Source organism: Chlorocebus sabaeus, chromosome 20, assembly GCF_047675955.1.
Source record: "Chlorocebus sabaeus isolate Y175 chromosome 20, mChlSab1.0.hap1, whole genome shotgun sequence".
Lineage (NCBI taxonomy): Eukaryota > Metazoa > Chordata > Mammalia > Primates > Cercopithecidae > Chlorocebus > Chlorocebus sabaeus.
The window spans coordinates 97,717,636-97,733,800 of NC_132923.1; the positions used below are offsets into that span (position 1 = coordinate 97,717,636).

The 16,165-nt window shown below is 42.5% G+C and overlaps 1 protein-coding gene across 17 annotated transcripts in view; it reads right to left on the reverse strand.

Annotated features, from left to right (window-relative positions):
• MACF1 (microtubule actin crosslinking factor 1) overlaps nucleotides 1–16,165 on the reverse strand; it is a 404,957-nt gene that overhangs the window by 127,894 nt on the left and 260,898 nt on the right. For 10 of the 17 annotated variants that reach the window (XM_073007458.1, XM_073007449.1, XM_073007451.1 and 7 more), the window contains 9 exons: nucleotides 15,666–15,899; nucleotides 13,257–13,406; nucleotides 11,560–11,793; nucleotides 9,002–9,226; nucleotides 3,954–4,472; nucleotides 2,984–3,160; nucleotides 2,583–2,706; nucleotides 943–1,151; nucleotides 267–584 (listed from right to left, as the gene is read on the reverse strand). In XM_073007458.1, the coding sequence (XP_072863559.1) occupies nucleotides 267–584; nucleotides 943–1,151; nucleotides 2,583–2,706; nucleotides 2,984–3,160; nucleotides 3,954–4,472; nucleotides 9,002–9,226; nucleotides 11,560–11,793; nucleotides 13,257–13,406; nucleotides 15,666–15,899 (2,190 nt within the window). The remainder of the gene's footprint in view (nucleotides 1–266; nucleotides 585–942; nucleotides 1,152–2,582; nucleotides 2,707–2,983; nucleotides 3,161–3,953; nucleotides 4,473–9,001; nucleotides 9,227–11,559; nucleotides 11,794–13,256; nucleotides 13,407–15,665; nucleotides 15,900–16,165) is intronic. The other 7 variants (XM_073007456.1, XM_073007455.1, XM_073007460.1 and 4 more) reach the window with 1 other exon arrangement.

Below are 16,165 nucleotides of genomic sequence, written 5' to 3' on the forward strand. Positions count from 1 at the left end.
TGCATCCCTTGAGTGACTATGATGAGCTGAGTGGCTCCGCTGATTTGGGTTGAACATGTAATAAGAGTGAAAAATAAATATTGACTGTGTTGGTTAAAAAATGGACAAACGATACCTAGTTTACAGGATCACTGTAATAATTCCCAAAGATAATGCAGGTAAAGTTTCCAGTATACTGACTGACGTAGTATGTGCTCAGTAAATGCTGGCTCTCTCCTGGCCCTTTTCTCCCCTTTATTCTGCTAACATGGCAGATATATCCTCACCTGGATCTGTTGGAAGAAACGTGTAATATCTTGATCTGGCTGATTTCCAGAGGCCAGCATCCGACTTTTGTTTTCCATGAATTGCTGCAGCTTACCAGAGAGATGTTCAAACATCTCTGCCTGGGGCAGAAGCTTCTTTAGGGAGCTCTCCTTTTCTTGCTGCTGTAAACAGAGCTGTTCGAACCGCTGGCTCACCTCTGCCAGTTTGCCCTGCAGCACTGCTGCTGTGGTACTGTCTGCTGTCTCCATGAATCGGGTCACCATCTCACGGGTGGCCTCCAAGCTGCTCTTTTGCCGAGCAATGTCCTGCTTCAATTTCTGTCATGAAGAACATGTCTGTCAGCTCTTGGCTCACTTATTCCAGGACATCTGAGCCACAAATTAATAACTATATGCTATCGCACAAAGGGGACTGGAGGACTGCCACTGAGCCTTCAGAAGACCACACATCTCATCCCCTTAGCTCTCCACTCCTTCTACCACATGACTTTGCTATTACCACTTTCATTCCAGCTCAATTGGGTAGAAATATCTTTACATGGATTAGTTATCATTTCTAAATCTTATTAGCTGATTCGCAGATGTTAAGTTCTCTCTTGTTACTTTTTTAACATTATATAATGATGGCACATAGCAAACATACCCTCTACGCTAGCTCTTGGGACACAGGTCTTACCATATTTGTGGCTAAGGCTTCCTGGATGACTCCTGATGAGAGTGATGCCACCTGCTTCCCTTCCAGGTTTTGTTCAACTTCCCCAATAGACTGTGACAGGCTCTCCAGGCTTTCCTGGACACTCTGAGATTGGGCAATTGCTTTCTGCAGCAGAGAAGATCGCTCAGCCAGGCTACAGGAGAGGCTTTGGAAGTGGCTGAGTATGGAATCTGAAAAATCAGGCCATGAAAAGAAAGAGTGGAGACAATTTTTATATTATGCTTTTAAAGACTGTATTTAAATTGCTCATTTAAAATCTTTACTATTATCAATTTTTTTATAGGGATGTGGTCTCAATATGTTGCCCACGCTGGTCTTGAACTCCTGGCCTCAAGCAATCTTCCTACTTCAGCCTCCTAAAGTGCCTGGATTACAGGCATGAGCCACCATGCCCAGTCCTACACTGAACATAGTAATTGTAATAATAATTGACATTAAGACCAATGGAAGAAATAAGCTTGAAATGAATTAGTATTAGAGCCAAGTTCAATAAGCATTATTTATTTACCGCATACAAAAAACCAGAAATTGTACTAGATGCTGAGGACTAAAGATACTTAAGTATCTTATCTGACATCCACAACTTAAAGACTTTGAAACAGAGCATAGGCAGAGGAAGACACATCATAATCAATGATAAAAATAAAATCTTAAGTGGTATATTAATACTAGAAGTACTCTCCTTGAGAAGCCCAGAAGGAAGAATAATTATCTTTCGTTTCTTTTAAGGAGTGGAATGGCTAAGTCAAGCTATTTAACATATGCATTACCTCACATACTTATCAGTTTTTTGTGGTGAAAACACTTACAATATACACTCGCAACAATTTTCAAGCATACGAGATATATATATATATATATTTTGTTGTTGTTGTTGTTGTTTTGAGACGGAGTCTCACTCTGTTGCCCAGGCTGGAGTGCAGTGGCGCAATCTCAGCTCACTGCAAGCTCCACCTCCCGGGCTCACGCTATTCTCCTGCCTCGGCCTCCGGAGTAGCTGGGATTACAGGTGCCTGCCACCATGCCCGGCTAATTTTTTTAATTTTTTGTATTTTTAGTAGAGACGGGGTTTCACCTTGTAGGCCAGGATGGTCTCGATCTCCTGACCTCGTGGTCCACCTGCCTCGGCCTCTCAAAGTGCTGGGATTACAGGCGTGAGCCACCACGCCCGGCCTGTATACGATATACTGTTATTAACTATAGTCACCATGGTATACTCTTGGCTACATCTTGAAGCATAGGCAAGATTTCACCATGCTTTGTAAGCATCCAATAAATGTTAGCAGCTAAGCAATAGGAAAAACTTCAGGGGTAATACAATGTAAGTGGTTTACTTGGGAAAGAAAAGAAGTAGGTGTGGCTAGAAGATAGACGCCTGGGGAAAAGGGACTGAAGTCAGATTGTGAAGGTCCTTCAATGGTGCAAGAATAAAGTTCATTAGAGGATGAGCTCTTTGATGACAATCTATGTCTATTCATGTTTACATTCTCAGCCTCTAGCCTGGCACCACAGATATTTGCACAACACAATGTGACATACTGCAGAACAGAGGCACATACTAGGAATTAAGGGAGTACTATTATACTGTTGCTGCTTTATACCTGTAGTTTCTTGAACATGCTTGTGGTCTGGGGCTGGCTCCCCTTCAATTTCCATTATGTCACGAGCTACTTTTTGGAGTTTTTCCACAGATACTTGGTGCTCAGCCAATTCCTCCTGCAACTGCTGCTTGTCCATGAAACAAACAAACAAACAAAAAAACCATCTAAGTAAGTAATCAAAGCTAATTCTAGGAATCCGGAGCTACTGAACAGCTTTACAGAAAAATTCTAAGTTTACCCATAGCCATAAATATTAGAAGCAAGTATTTAGCACTCAGATCTCATCCAAGGCATCCCAACTACTGCCTTTATTTTATGTAAGCATTTGCTTTATTTTGGGGTACTTTACGCCATGGAATACAAGGTCTTGACACCACAACACAGCCTGTATCCTGACTTACCTTTGTTGTTGCAAGCTGCTGCTGGAGAACTCCAGGGTCGGAGGCAACTGTATCTGAGAGGAGCTTTCCCACATTGGCCTCACAAGTCTGCATCCAGGCCTGCAGACTGTCAGCACTGTTTTGGAACTGATGATACTGGCCTAACAGCATATTCAGGTGAGATCCGAATCGTGTGCACTGTGCCAAAGAAAGGAAGGTAAGCAGACTTAAGCAAGGTCAGGCCAAAGGCAGCAGTTGCCCAAAGAAAGAGGCCTGGCTTTGTTACAGAGAACTCACTGTAACTTCAGATAAGGGTAGAGCCAGAACCCATGGATAGATGGGTAGCAATGATCTATAAGTGTGGGTCCCCACTGTTTGCTCCATATTATTCACCTCGACCTTCTTACATATCCAGGAAAATTTAATGAGATATATGACAAGCCCCCAAAGAAATGAACAGCAGGTTGCAGACAGAGGTAGGGGTTAAGAAGTGCAAAGAGTGTTTTTTCTTGGGGATTAGAAGTGTTGGCAGAAGGCATAAGACAGGTAAGAAGAGCTGACTGGATTCTGAACTTTAGAAGAAAGAGGAAGTTCTTTAGATAGGAAGGAAGGTAAGGATATACCCTAGATGCTCTGTCCAGAAATAAAAACTGTGCAGTTGGTTTAAATTTCCCCTGTGTGCTATGTCTCTTGGGAGCCCAAGTCTGCTGGTCAGGATACAGGAAGGTGAATACTTCCACCTTCGTCATCAGTGTGACATACTCCTGCCAGTGCTAGGTATTAGGTATTAGCTAGCTATCAGGCCTTTGGGCTAATACCTATGTATGTTCCATTTTTTGGATTATTTGTGAAGACCTTCTGCCCATGGTTCAAGTATAAATCAGCTCTCCTACTGTGTCCTGGGGTTCTTATTCTGAGCTTCAGACACTACCTACATTGTGTGAAGGCTGCCATAATTGTTTCACAAGGATGCCAGGAACTGCCCCCTTACCTCTGAGTGGAGAGCAGTGTACCTTTCTGTTGCATCCTTCAACTTGTCCTTTACTAAGTTTCCAATTTCTGATGGTTCTTTGCCTTCCTTAAAACTGTTTTCAGTGTCCAAGACTTTCTGTCCTGAGATAGTCACAAATCTCAAGTCTCCTTTGTGGGAAATGACATCCTCTGAGAAGCTTCCTTGCCGCTTCAGCAGGGAGGGAAGGGCCTCGGGGCTGCTGCCTCCCTTATGCATGTTCTCCAGCTCTTTCTCAGATCGTTCCAACCAGCTTTCAAACTCTCTATGATCCTGTAGAAATTTCTGCAACTCATCCTGAAGTGTCTGCACCTGCTTCAGTTCTGCCTCTGATTGGGCCAGGGAAGTAGAATATTGCTCCTTTAGCTCTCCCAGCTTTTCTTGCAGCATCTGTTGTTCCTCAGATGTGAGATTGTGGCCATGCTGATCCAGGAAGGCCTGAGCTGACTGGGTGGCCAGAATGAAATGTTGCTGCTGGGACAGCAATTCTTGGTGACGGGCCTGGTAAAAAAAAAAAAAAAAAAAAAAAAAAAATCCCCCCAAACAATGGACAATCAGTAGGGAATCGACAATAATTTGAGGTATACAAGACTGGACTGCATACTCCATGTAAGGTCTGCTCACATTAAGCCTTGGTCTTTTCACCCACATTGCTGTCAAGCCATACACCTCTCTCAGCTTTGCTGTATCTCACATTTTTCTGTTAACTTCATTTTATTCAGTTCAGCCCCTTGTTTTAGGTATAGCCCTTTAATTTAGATGCTGACTCTTAAATTGTACTTATAATCTTTAAGGACCATCTGCATATAAGCTAGAAGTAGGGAGAGGTCTCTATCTCTACTCAATAGACCACTTTTCCAGCTGCTCAGAAATCATCAATATCAGTCACTCTCTAAATAGTATGCCACATGCCAATCCCCTCTGAACTGACATGTACAGGACTTTATGGTTTTCAAAGAGATTTTACATGTATTATCTCATTTGCTTTGTGGCACAACCTATAATATAGGTAGACAATATAATACCCATATTAAGAATAAGTGAATACCAGCTGGGTGCGGTGGCTCACACCTGTAATCCCAGAACTTTGGGAGGCCGAGGCAGGCAGATCATCTGAGGTCGGGAGTTCAAGACCAGCCTGACCAAACATGGTGAAACCCCATCTCTACCAAAAATACGTAATTAGCTGGGTGTGGTGGTGCATGCCTGTAGTCCTAGCTACTCGGGAGGCTGAGGCAGGAGAATCACTTGAACCCAGGAGGCAGAGGTTGCAGTGAGCCAAGATCATGCCATTGCACTCCAGCCTAGGCACCAAGAGCGAAACTCCATCTCAAAAAAAAAAAAAAAAGAAAAAAAAAAAAGGATTAACTGAATACCAAAAAGACATTATATACCTTGACTAAGGTCATGCAGTTTGTTAAGGAACAGAACTGCAACTCAAACCTGACTCTCTTAGCTAAACTAGACAAATGGATAACTAATAATCATCTACATAAGTGGAAGGGTAGCTGAATAAATCATACATACGACAACATAAAAATTGCAAGTTTGGCCAGGCACGGTGGCTCATGCCTGTAATCCTAGAACTTTGGGAGGCCAAGGCGGGTGGATCACGAGGTCAAGAGTTCGAGACCATGCTGGCCAATATGGTGACACTCCGTCTCTACTAAAAATACAAAAATTAGCTGGGCATGGTGGCACGTGCCTGTAATCCCAGCTACTTGGGAGGCTGAGGCAGGAGAATTGCTTGAACCTGGGAGGCAGAGGTTGCAGTGAGCCGAGATCGTGCCACTGCACTCCAGCCTGGCAACGGACTGAGACTCTGTCTCAAAAAAAAAAAAATGCAAGTTCTTAACTGTCACTCATGTGTCCATGAAGACTGTCCCTACTAGGAAAGGCCATGGAAAATTAATTCGATAATTAGAAAGTAAACTGTATTTCTGGGTAATAATAAGTAATTTTTACTTTCTATTTGTATGTACTTTGTCTATGTGCTTATACACAGACCTTCTTTCTATTCCAACGGAATATGAGTTCTTTGAGGAGTTGTGAGTTTCTGTTTTGAAACATAAGATGTTCTTCCCGAGTCTAGAAGACAGTGGGAGTTGTCAGTATTCCTGACTACCTATACTGTTTATGCCACTACTTAGAGAAGGACTACTGATCATCGTCTACTTTTAGCCTGTATCAACAGCAACCTGATCGCCTCAGCTTCCCACATCATTTCAAGAAAGCTGAGTGACTAGGAGGTTGATGCAGGAGTATCACTGAAGCTAGGATTTTCACACCAGCCTGAGCAACAACATAGCAAGACTGTCTCTTAAAAAAAAAAAAAAAAAATGAATGAGGCATGGTGAGTGCACACCTGTAGTCCTAGCTACTTGAGAGGATTACTGGAGCCCAGGACTTGAAGGTTACAGTGAGCTATGATCGTACCACTGCACTTCAGCCTGGGTGGCAAAGTAAGCCTCATTTCTTTACAAAAGAAAAAACAGTCGGGTGCAGTGGCTCACGCCTCTAATCCCAGCACTTTGGGAGGCCAAGGCAGGTGGATCGCGAGGTCAAGAGATCGAGACCATACTGGCCAACATGGTGAAACTCCGTCTCTACTAAAAGTACAAAAATTAGCTGGGCATGGTGGTGTGCGCCTGTAATCCCAGCTACTCGAGAGGCTGAGGCAGGAGAATGGCTTGAACCCGGGAGGCGGAGGTTGCAGTGAGCTGAGATTGTACTACTGCACTCCAGCCTGGTGACAGAGTGAAACTCTGTCTCAAAAAAAAAAAAAAAAAAAAAAAGAAAAGAAAAGAAAAAGAAAAAGCAGAAGGAAAAAAAAAAAAAAGAAAGCTGGAATGACAAATATATCTTGCTCAATTAGATAGTGAAACAGGAGCAGTACTACACTTGTCTGTATATCACTCAGGTGTCCTCCATTCTCACCCTCCAACTCACCTACCCATAAGGAGGTTCCTTCCTGGAAGGGAGATACCACTTGGTTAGGTTGACTGCTGCCAGCAAAAGGTGTCAGAAGCGCCCTATGACAGCAGAACCATTTTTGCTCTGTCCTCTTATAAGACTACCAGGGCTTTGGGGAACACATTATGATGGACCTTCCAAAAGCGTAATGCAAGAGGCAGAAATCCTATTAATATAAAATATGACAATGGTCCACACAGGCCACTCAACACAAGTATTCCAATTAAGCCAATATTCTTTCTACAAAGGTGCCACCACTAATATGATCCATGTGTTGTAAGTGTCCTAAATATGTAATCTTTCAATCATTCAATAGAATGTGCCTGTATACGCCAGTTGATGCCCTTTTAGATAGTTTACTGGGTTGACTCACTGGTTTATTTCTAATTCCTGGCATATGGTAGCTATTCAGTCATTGCTAAATGAATAAATAAATGAGTAGCAATAAATAGTAAGAAGTGACTTCTGCTTTTTTGTTTTGTTTTGTTACAGAACAGGAAACCTGTAAGAAACAGTGCGTGTTTTCAAGCCTAGCATCTAGAGGGCAATACAGACAACAAAACAATACAGAATGAGAAACCCTACAAAGTAGGAAAGGGTATAAGAGGAGCTTATAGGCTGGGCACCTGTAATCCCAGCACTTTGGGAGGTGAGCAAATCACCCGAGGTCAGGAGTTTGAGACCAGTCTGGCCAACATAGTGATACCCCATCTCTACTAAAAATACAAAACTTAGCTAGGCATGGTGGCACATGCCTGTAATCCTAGCTACTTGGGAGGCTGATGCATAAGAATCACTTGACTCCAGGGGATGGAGGTTGCGATGAGCCAAGATCGCGCCACTGCACTCCAACCTGGGTAACAGAGTAAGACTCTGTCTTTAAAAAAAAAAAAAAAAAGAGAAAGAAGAGCATATAGGGGGAATATATACCCTAACTTTGGTGAGTGGTGATGAATATGGGCTTCCTAGAGGAAGGGAACTCTAAGCTGAGATCTGAAGAATGAGTAAAAATTAACCAATAGCTGGGCCCCTCCCTTACTTTATGCAATGGAGAAGCAAGTAAGTTCTAAGAGCATATAAAGGCCCAGAGGAAAGTGAGAGCACAGTTTAGCCAATAAACTAAAAGGAATCAATATAAGCAGATGCTCAAGTATAAAGGAAGGTGACCAATAAGGCCAAATAAGTAGACTAGATCCCAGTGGGTAGGGGCTGAGAGGAGAGTTAACCATGTAATCTTGAGGGCAACAGGGAATCATAAAAAGGGTTAAGCAAGGATATGGCATTTTAGAACGATTCCTTAGTAGTAAGGACAATGGACTGGAAGGTAAAAACCAAGAGGCAAGAAGACCAGTAGAAGCTACTATAATAATACCAGTGAAAGCAGATAGTGGTTCTAAACTACAATAATATCTCAATAAAGATGAAGAAGTGTAGCTGACTTTGAAAGAAATAAAATTAGCATGAGATCTGATGCTTGATTTGACGTGGGAGAGTGAGAGAGAAAATGGAATCTAGGATGATGTCTAGTTCAGACAATGAAGTGGGAATAAAGGAAAGAGAATGTTTGATTGTGGGAGGAGTATCACAGGAAACAGGAGTTCCATTTTCAGGCTGATGTGCTTGTGGGCTCAAGTTGCAAATAGACAGACAGATTTATATACTGGTTTGAAGCTCAGGACAGGAATCAAGGCTAGAAGGAAATGCATACACAGAATTCACTAGTGCAAATGACAATTACAGTGTTGTGAGTAGATGAGACTACCCAAGGAAAGTATGTTCTGAAAGATAAAAAGAGGGCCTAGGATACACCTGGAAACATCAGTATTTGAAAAGCTGGCCAGGGGAAAGTAAAAAGGTGGTCAGGGCAGAGTAGTAGTATGGAAACCAAGGGACAAAGTATTTCAAGAGGATTGGCCAACAGTGTCAAAGCTGCTGAGACATCAAAGAAGATACAAACTGAGGGGTTCTCACTGGATTTAGGGGCAAGGTGATTGTGGTTACTTGCTCAGGGCAGGAGAGATTTCTCTAGCATAGTGAGGATAAGCTAACACCCTTACCTTCATCTTCTCACAGTGCTTGTCCAGTTTCTCTGGGGCTTGATTCACCCCCATGTAACCATCAGTGGTGTCCAAGGTTCCTTTCTCCAAACTAGCTCTCGAGAGCTGCTCCACTCCTGGAAGGTTGGTCAGCAGCTGTCCACCAGATGATCCTACTGAAGTTACCCAATCCAGGAGAGCATCAATTTTCTTCTTGTTCTCTGCCAGTTCCTTTGCTGCTTTACTCTGAAGTCACAGAGGTTGTCTAGTGAGAACGCTTTACATACTCAATCAACAACCACAGGTTAAGTAATGGGGTAAAGGGGAGGAGATAATTTTATGCTAATTCTAAGACTGGGTATAAACAGTCTTTGCACATAAAAAAGAGAATTCACATCTTTTAAAATCTTTTGAAAAATTATTAAAAATATCTCTACATTTCATTATATCTTACTGCTTAAAAAACAACAAAAAAGAGGCAGGACACAGTGGCTCATGCCTGTTATCCCAGCACTTTGGGAGGTCTGGTGGATCACTTGAGGATCAGGAGTTTGAGACCAGCCTGGTCAACATGGTGAAACCCCATCTCTACTAAAAATACAAAAAATTATCTGGGTGTGATGGTGCACACCTATAGACCCAGCTACTCAGGAGGCTGAGGCACGAGTATCATTTGAACCTGGGAGGTGGAGGATGCAGTGAGCCAAGATTGTGCCACTGCACTCCAGCTTGGGTGACACAGCAATACTCTGTCTCAAAACAAAACAAATCTTAGGATTCAGAAATATTTTATTAAGAGATCATTTAGTCCTACCACCTGAGCAATGCTTCACAGAATCTTTCAAGGTACACAGAAGTGCTGGACTGGCTTGGTAGGGTAAGGAATAGCACGGTCACATTCAATTACCTGGCTGCTCCTTCCTAAAGGAAAGACAAACTTCTTTCATCCTTTCCTCAACTAAACAGAACATTTAGCTCTTTTCAAATTTTTCTCTCACCTGAGGCTATAGGGAAACATTTAATTCTTCAACTTGCCTTTGAAATTTTATTTACTGGCTCTACATGTATTTTAATAAATTAAATAGGTTATAACAAGTTATATATTTATCTATTTCAAAATTCATCTCCAGGGCTGGGCACGGTGGCTCATGCCTGTAATCCCAGCACTTCGGGAGGCCAAGGCGGGCAGATCACGAGGTCAGGAGATCGAGACCATCTTGGCTAACACGGTAAAACCCCGTCTCTACTAAAAAAAAACACAAAATATTAGCCAGGCAAGGTGGCGGGCACCTGTAGTCCCAGCTACTTGGGAGGCTGAGGCAGGAGAATGGCGTGAACCTGGGAGGCAGAGCTTGCAGTGAGCCGAGATTGCGCCACTGTACTCCAGCCTGGGCGACAGAGCAAGACTCTGTCTCAAAAAAAAAAAAAAAAAATTCATCTTCAGGTAATTTATTTTTCTTTTCCACGTTCTCTACTTTCCTCATTAGTGTCAGCATCCGAGGCTAAACAAAGGATTCAAATTCAATCCGCCAGTGCTGACCAGGGTGCAGAAGACCATTTGAGACTTTGGCTTCTCTGGTTTATCCCAGTGCCACGATTCCCACTGTAACTATAGAGGCAGCTCGGGGACAGCTTTTGGCTCACTAAGACTTCATAGATATTTTTCCCTAGTACTCTTAGATCACCGGTCTAGATTCATGTTAAAATACGTCATTTGGCCGGGCACAGTGGCTCACACCTGTAATCCCAGCACTTTGGGAGGCCAAGGCAGGAGAATCACTTGAGGTCAGGAGTTTGAGACCAGCCTGGTCAACATGGTGAAACCCCGTCTCTACTAAAAATACAAAAATTAGCCAGGTGTGGTGGCATGCGCCTGTAGTCCCAGCTACTCACGAGGCTGAGGCACGAGAATCACTTGAACCCAGAAGGCGGAGGTTGCAGTGAGCTAAGATTGCACCACTGTACTCCAGTCTCGGCAACAGAGCAAAACTCTGTCTCAAAAAAAAAAAAAAAAAAAAAAAAGCCATTTGCTTTTTTCCTCCCCATAATAATACCCTTCCTCACTAAGTTCTTTCTGACATTTTTTAATTAGAGGACTGAGTATGCAGATAGCAAGATGTTTTGGGGTTGGGGGAGGAGTATGTACTTTTTGCCAACTGTACTGACAAACTCCTTTACAAACTCCTCCTGGACGTTTCTCATAAAAATAAAGATTCTTGTAAAAATACAAACTAGCCAGCCTGGCCAACCTGGTGAAATCCCATCTCTACTAAAAACACAAAAATTAGCTAGGCGTGGTGACGGGCACCTGTAATCCCAGCTACTTGGGAGGCTGAGGCTGAGGCAGGAGAATCACTTGAACCCAGCAGGCAGAGGTTGCAGTGAGCCAAGATCATGCCACTGCACTCCAGCCTGGGTGACAGAGATTCCGTCTCAAAAAACAAAAACCAGACTAGCTCCTGAAGTAGCCCTTTCTCATGATTCTGTGCGTGCTATAAAACTGTTTTCCCCTCATTGTCTTTTGTGTTGGTACCAAAATTCTTTTCTGAAAACTATCAAGTGTCATAGCAGTTTATTACCTTTTCAGTCTCCTGCTGTAAGGCAGAGGTCACTGCTTCCTCCAGCTCCTTCTGGGCCACCCGTGTCTGTTCCCGGAGCGCCTCATATTGCTCCTTAGCCTGATGAAGCTTTTCCCGAAGAGCTGTCAACTCATGTGGGCTCAGCTTGGTTTGATTCTCTTCCATGAACCCCTCAATATCCTTGACAACAGCGGCAAATGAGGTGGCATGATTCTGAATGTCATCCTGTAAATCCTTAACACAAGAAAATAGGAATGGCAGAGCCTTCAACTTTCGTGCTTCTAAGTCCTCTAATGGTATAAAGATGGAATGGTTAGGATGACATATAGTCCTGCATATAGTCCCTGACTACAATTTTTTTCAGGTTTAGGCTTAAATCGATGCAAATAAATTTTATTTCATTTTCTTTTTTTTTTTTTTTTTTTTTTTTTGAGACGGAGTCTCGCTCTGTCGCCCAGGCTGGAGTGCAGTGGCCGGATCTCTGCTCACTGCAAGCTCCGCCTCCCGGGTTCACGCCATTCTCCTGCCTCAGCCTCCCGAGTAGCTGGGACTACAGGCGCCCGCCACCTCGCCCGGCTAGTTTTTTGTATTTTTTTAGTAGAGACGGGGTTTCACCATGTTAGCCAGGATGGTCTCGATCTCCTGACCTTAGTTGGTCCGAGTGTTGTGGGTTATTGTTAAGTTGATTTATTTCATTTTCTAAGCAAATATTTAGTGAAGCCAAAAAAGAAGGTTGTCCACAAACATGAGCATGAGAGATTTTTCATTTTGCAATGCATTATCCTCAAAGGGATCATTCTTTCCATAAAGAATTGTTGACAACATGATCTTAGCATAGTCGAGGCCTGATGGGCCTTTATACTCTCTTTTGTATCACTCCTTATCCTTAATGTGGCCTATAGGGTCCTGTGTGATATAAGTCCCACTTACCCCTCCAACTTCAACTTTCCCTAATTTTCCTCTTGTTCTTTGCAGTCCAATTGAACTAGCTTTCTTTCAGTTCTTGAATATGTTGTGCTCAATACCATTCTCACCTCAAGAACAATACATAAGCCTCTGCCTGGTATGTTCTCTTCCTCTTCCTACCTCTTCATGCATTAACCCCTACATATCTTTCATTTCTCAAGTTTAGGTGACAATTCTTCAAGATAATCTTTTCTGAAATTCTACTCTAGATTGGGTCTCTCTGCTATATGTTCTCATATGAGTTTTCCTTCACAGATATAACAGTTAATAATTTTATGTTCATTTTTATAATAATCTGTATAATTTCTATATGCCCTACTAGACTTGTGCTAGACTTGTGTGCTTCACAAGGCCAGGGATGATGTCTGTTTACCATTATTGCTAACTCTTAAGCACTAAATATTTGTCGAAGGAATGAAAACATCGCCAGGCACGGTGGCTCACGCCTGTTATCCTAACATTTTGAGAGGCCAAGGCCAAGGTAGGAGGATTGCTTGAGTCCAGAGTTCGAGACCAGCTTTGGCAACATAGTGATACCCCATCTCATCAAAATAAATAAAAAATTAGGACATAGTGGCTCATGACTTTGTCCCAGCCCCTGGGCAGGCTGAGGTGGGAGGATTGCCTGAGCCCAGGAGGTCGAAGCTGCAGTGAACCAAGATAATGCCACTGTACTCCAGCCTGAGCGATAGAGTGAGACTTTGTGTCAAAACTGACGGATTCACACTGACCTTCAAGTCACTTTGGTTCTTCTGCAAAGCAGAGAGATCCTGCCGGGTGGTTCTGCCTTGGTGGCCTGCCAGTGCTCTTTCTGCCTGTCCTACCCAACTGCAAAGATCCTCCAGTTGCTGGTGACAGGTATTTTGTTGTTTCTGCAGGGTCTAATTAAAATGCAAAAGGGTCAAAAAACATTTACTAATTCACATGTCACAAATACAAGAAACTCCCTGAAATGTAAAACAAGAAGGTTATATCTCAAGGATGGAAACGTTGGTGGGAGACTAGAATAGGAAAAGACACAGAAGTCATATTCGGAAAGCTCCCCTCATTTGGACAGTCCATTGATCTGGGTCTATGTATTGGATAACAATCAGGATAATTATGAGAATGCTTCTAGTTCAGGTTTTGGTTTGGGGGCTCCTTCACCAGACTGCTGTTATTATCTTTGGAAATGGAGAAGAAAGAGCCCAGATGCTTGAAATCCACACATGATAATGGTGATGATAATAATTTAGTGGTTCTGATCAATCCTTCCACTAGAACCAGAGACTTGCTACATAATATGCAAAAGTAGACGAATTGGAGTAGAAAGAAAAATCAAAGACCTGGATAATTCATAAGTTAATTGAGCTTCTTAATAATTGAGCTGACTTTATAAATCAAATATCTCATCAATTCAGAGACTCATTAAATAAAATGATTACATGCCAGGCATGAAGGGCTAGATTTGGCTATTTTGAGAAGGAAAGTGCTCAAGAATAGCAACTGGCTCAGTCCTTTAGGTGTCTACACTAATATCAAAGGAACAGGTCAGGCCCAAGGAGAGAGAGGGAATATGTTTCTGTGCCTGATCCTTTCTCTAGATTTTATCTCAGTTGTATGACATTGAAGCACCTGACTGAGCAATTGAGCATGATGTGTTCTCCTGACCATCCTTCTAAAACCATTTTCCACCAGTTTCTACCTTCTGATGGCGTTTTAGTCACCTGCACTTACAAACAGGTGCCCAACTGGCCCTCTCTCCCCCTCTTTAGGACAAATAGAAGGGCTCTGGAAGAGAACTCCTAAGAGCTCTTCAGCTGTAAAACAGGATCTTCATGGGTTAGGATGGGTGCAGACTGAATCTGAAAAAAGCAAAGCAAACAAGTTAACACAGAGACATACACACACATTCAGGGGAAATATTGAGAGAAGCAGAGCATTTCTGACAATAACAAGGTTAATAAGCATTGTGGAATTAATTACATGCTCAGGGAGAATGTTCACATGCAGTTCTATCACCTGCTGCAGCTCAGGTGTCTACCCTGAACCTGGGCTGGGTCTTGTCTTAAGGTGGCTCAGACGAATTTTACTTCATTAATTATCCAAAGGTTATATCATGCTGTATAAACTCCCGAATGAGAGCATTGCACATGCTCAGTTTTCGAAGGTAACCTAAGGCTTTCCATTAGTATATCTCAATTTCAATACAGTTGAAAAAATGAGACAGTAAAAGGGAACATATGGCATAAACTACCCTAATTCCCCTAAAGTCTGACTCAAAAGCTCAAGTTTTTGCACAATATTTAATAAAGGAGCCCTTGAGACAAATTTTATGGTGATAATGACAATTCTAATATCATCTTGTTATATGCCAACTTACTATTCAAATAGCAGAAATGGCATGAACATCATTCTAGGTATTCTAAGGTTTTGATGTTATTATCAATGCAATTATGTTGAGCTGAGCTTTGCAAGAAGTGAGTTGTGATGGAAGATGGTAGGATGGTTAGTTTTTTGATTGTTTGTTTCTTTTAGTATCATGCCTGCTTCTACAAACTGTTTTCCATGATTGAATAAGCACTGGGCACTACAGTGTGAAGAAAGGTGCAAGAAAATAATATTAACTTTTAAAGAGCCAAAAATTAATACGATTCTAATAAAAATTTCCTTGTCAGCCACTTAAGGATTGTCAGGGAACCTTACTGTAAATCATTTGAAATAGATTAAATAGAATGAAACTGATTTCAGAACGCTTCTCCTCAAGAGCTCAGAGTATCTAGATGTTCTTATGAGCCCTCAAAACAATGCTAAAGGAGAAAGTAAAGTAGGGAAAGGACTAGATACATGATTTTCATTTGAAAGTCAGAGACAGTGAGATACAGTGAAGGAAAAGTCTCACTAAAAGAAAACACTTGCATATGTATACACATGTCAACACATACATTCTCTCACACATACATAAAACCAAAGACATGGCAAGAAAAACAGCCAGAACAGGTGTCTCCTGGACTAGAACCATACTGGCCTACATGACATGAAATTTCAAAACTCGTAAACCCAGGCTCCTGCAATCATGATGCACAGAGTCTGGCCAGAAAACCCAATGACAGAGAACACCCTCGCAGACAAACTGAGCCCAGCTGCTGGTTCAGTCTGACCTTCACCAGGGCCTCCTCCTCCATCTGTTGAAGATGGCCCTGCAAGGCATCCACCTGAGCTGCAGTCTGTTCCAAAATTTCCTGGAAGGACCTCTGCAGTTCATTCAGAAGCCTCAGCATCTGTCGATTCTGCTGAGGGGACAAGTCCTGGGCATGTTCCGAGATAAAGAACTGAACATCAAAAGCAAGAGCATCCAGCTGAGATTTCCTTTCAGCCATGGGTTGTTTCAAATCCTAAGGTAAATGGAAAAAGGAAACAAAAAGCAAAACAAAACCATGATACTTCCATTTCTCAGTCCATGAAGAAAACTAACAGAATCAGAGAGGCTAATTTCCTGTACTCTCATAACTGGCACTAATGACTCTAGGGCCAAACTAGAATTAAAGTCTCTCTTGGCTGGGCACGGTAGCTCATGCCTGTAATCCCAGCACTTTGGGAGGCTAAGGTGGGTGGATCACAAGGTCAGGAGATCGAGACCATCCTGGCTAACACGGTGAAA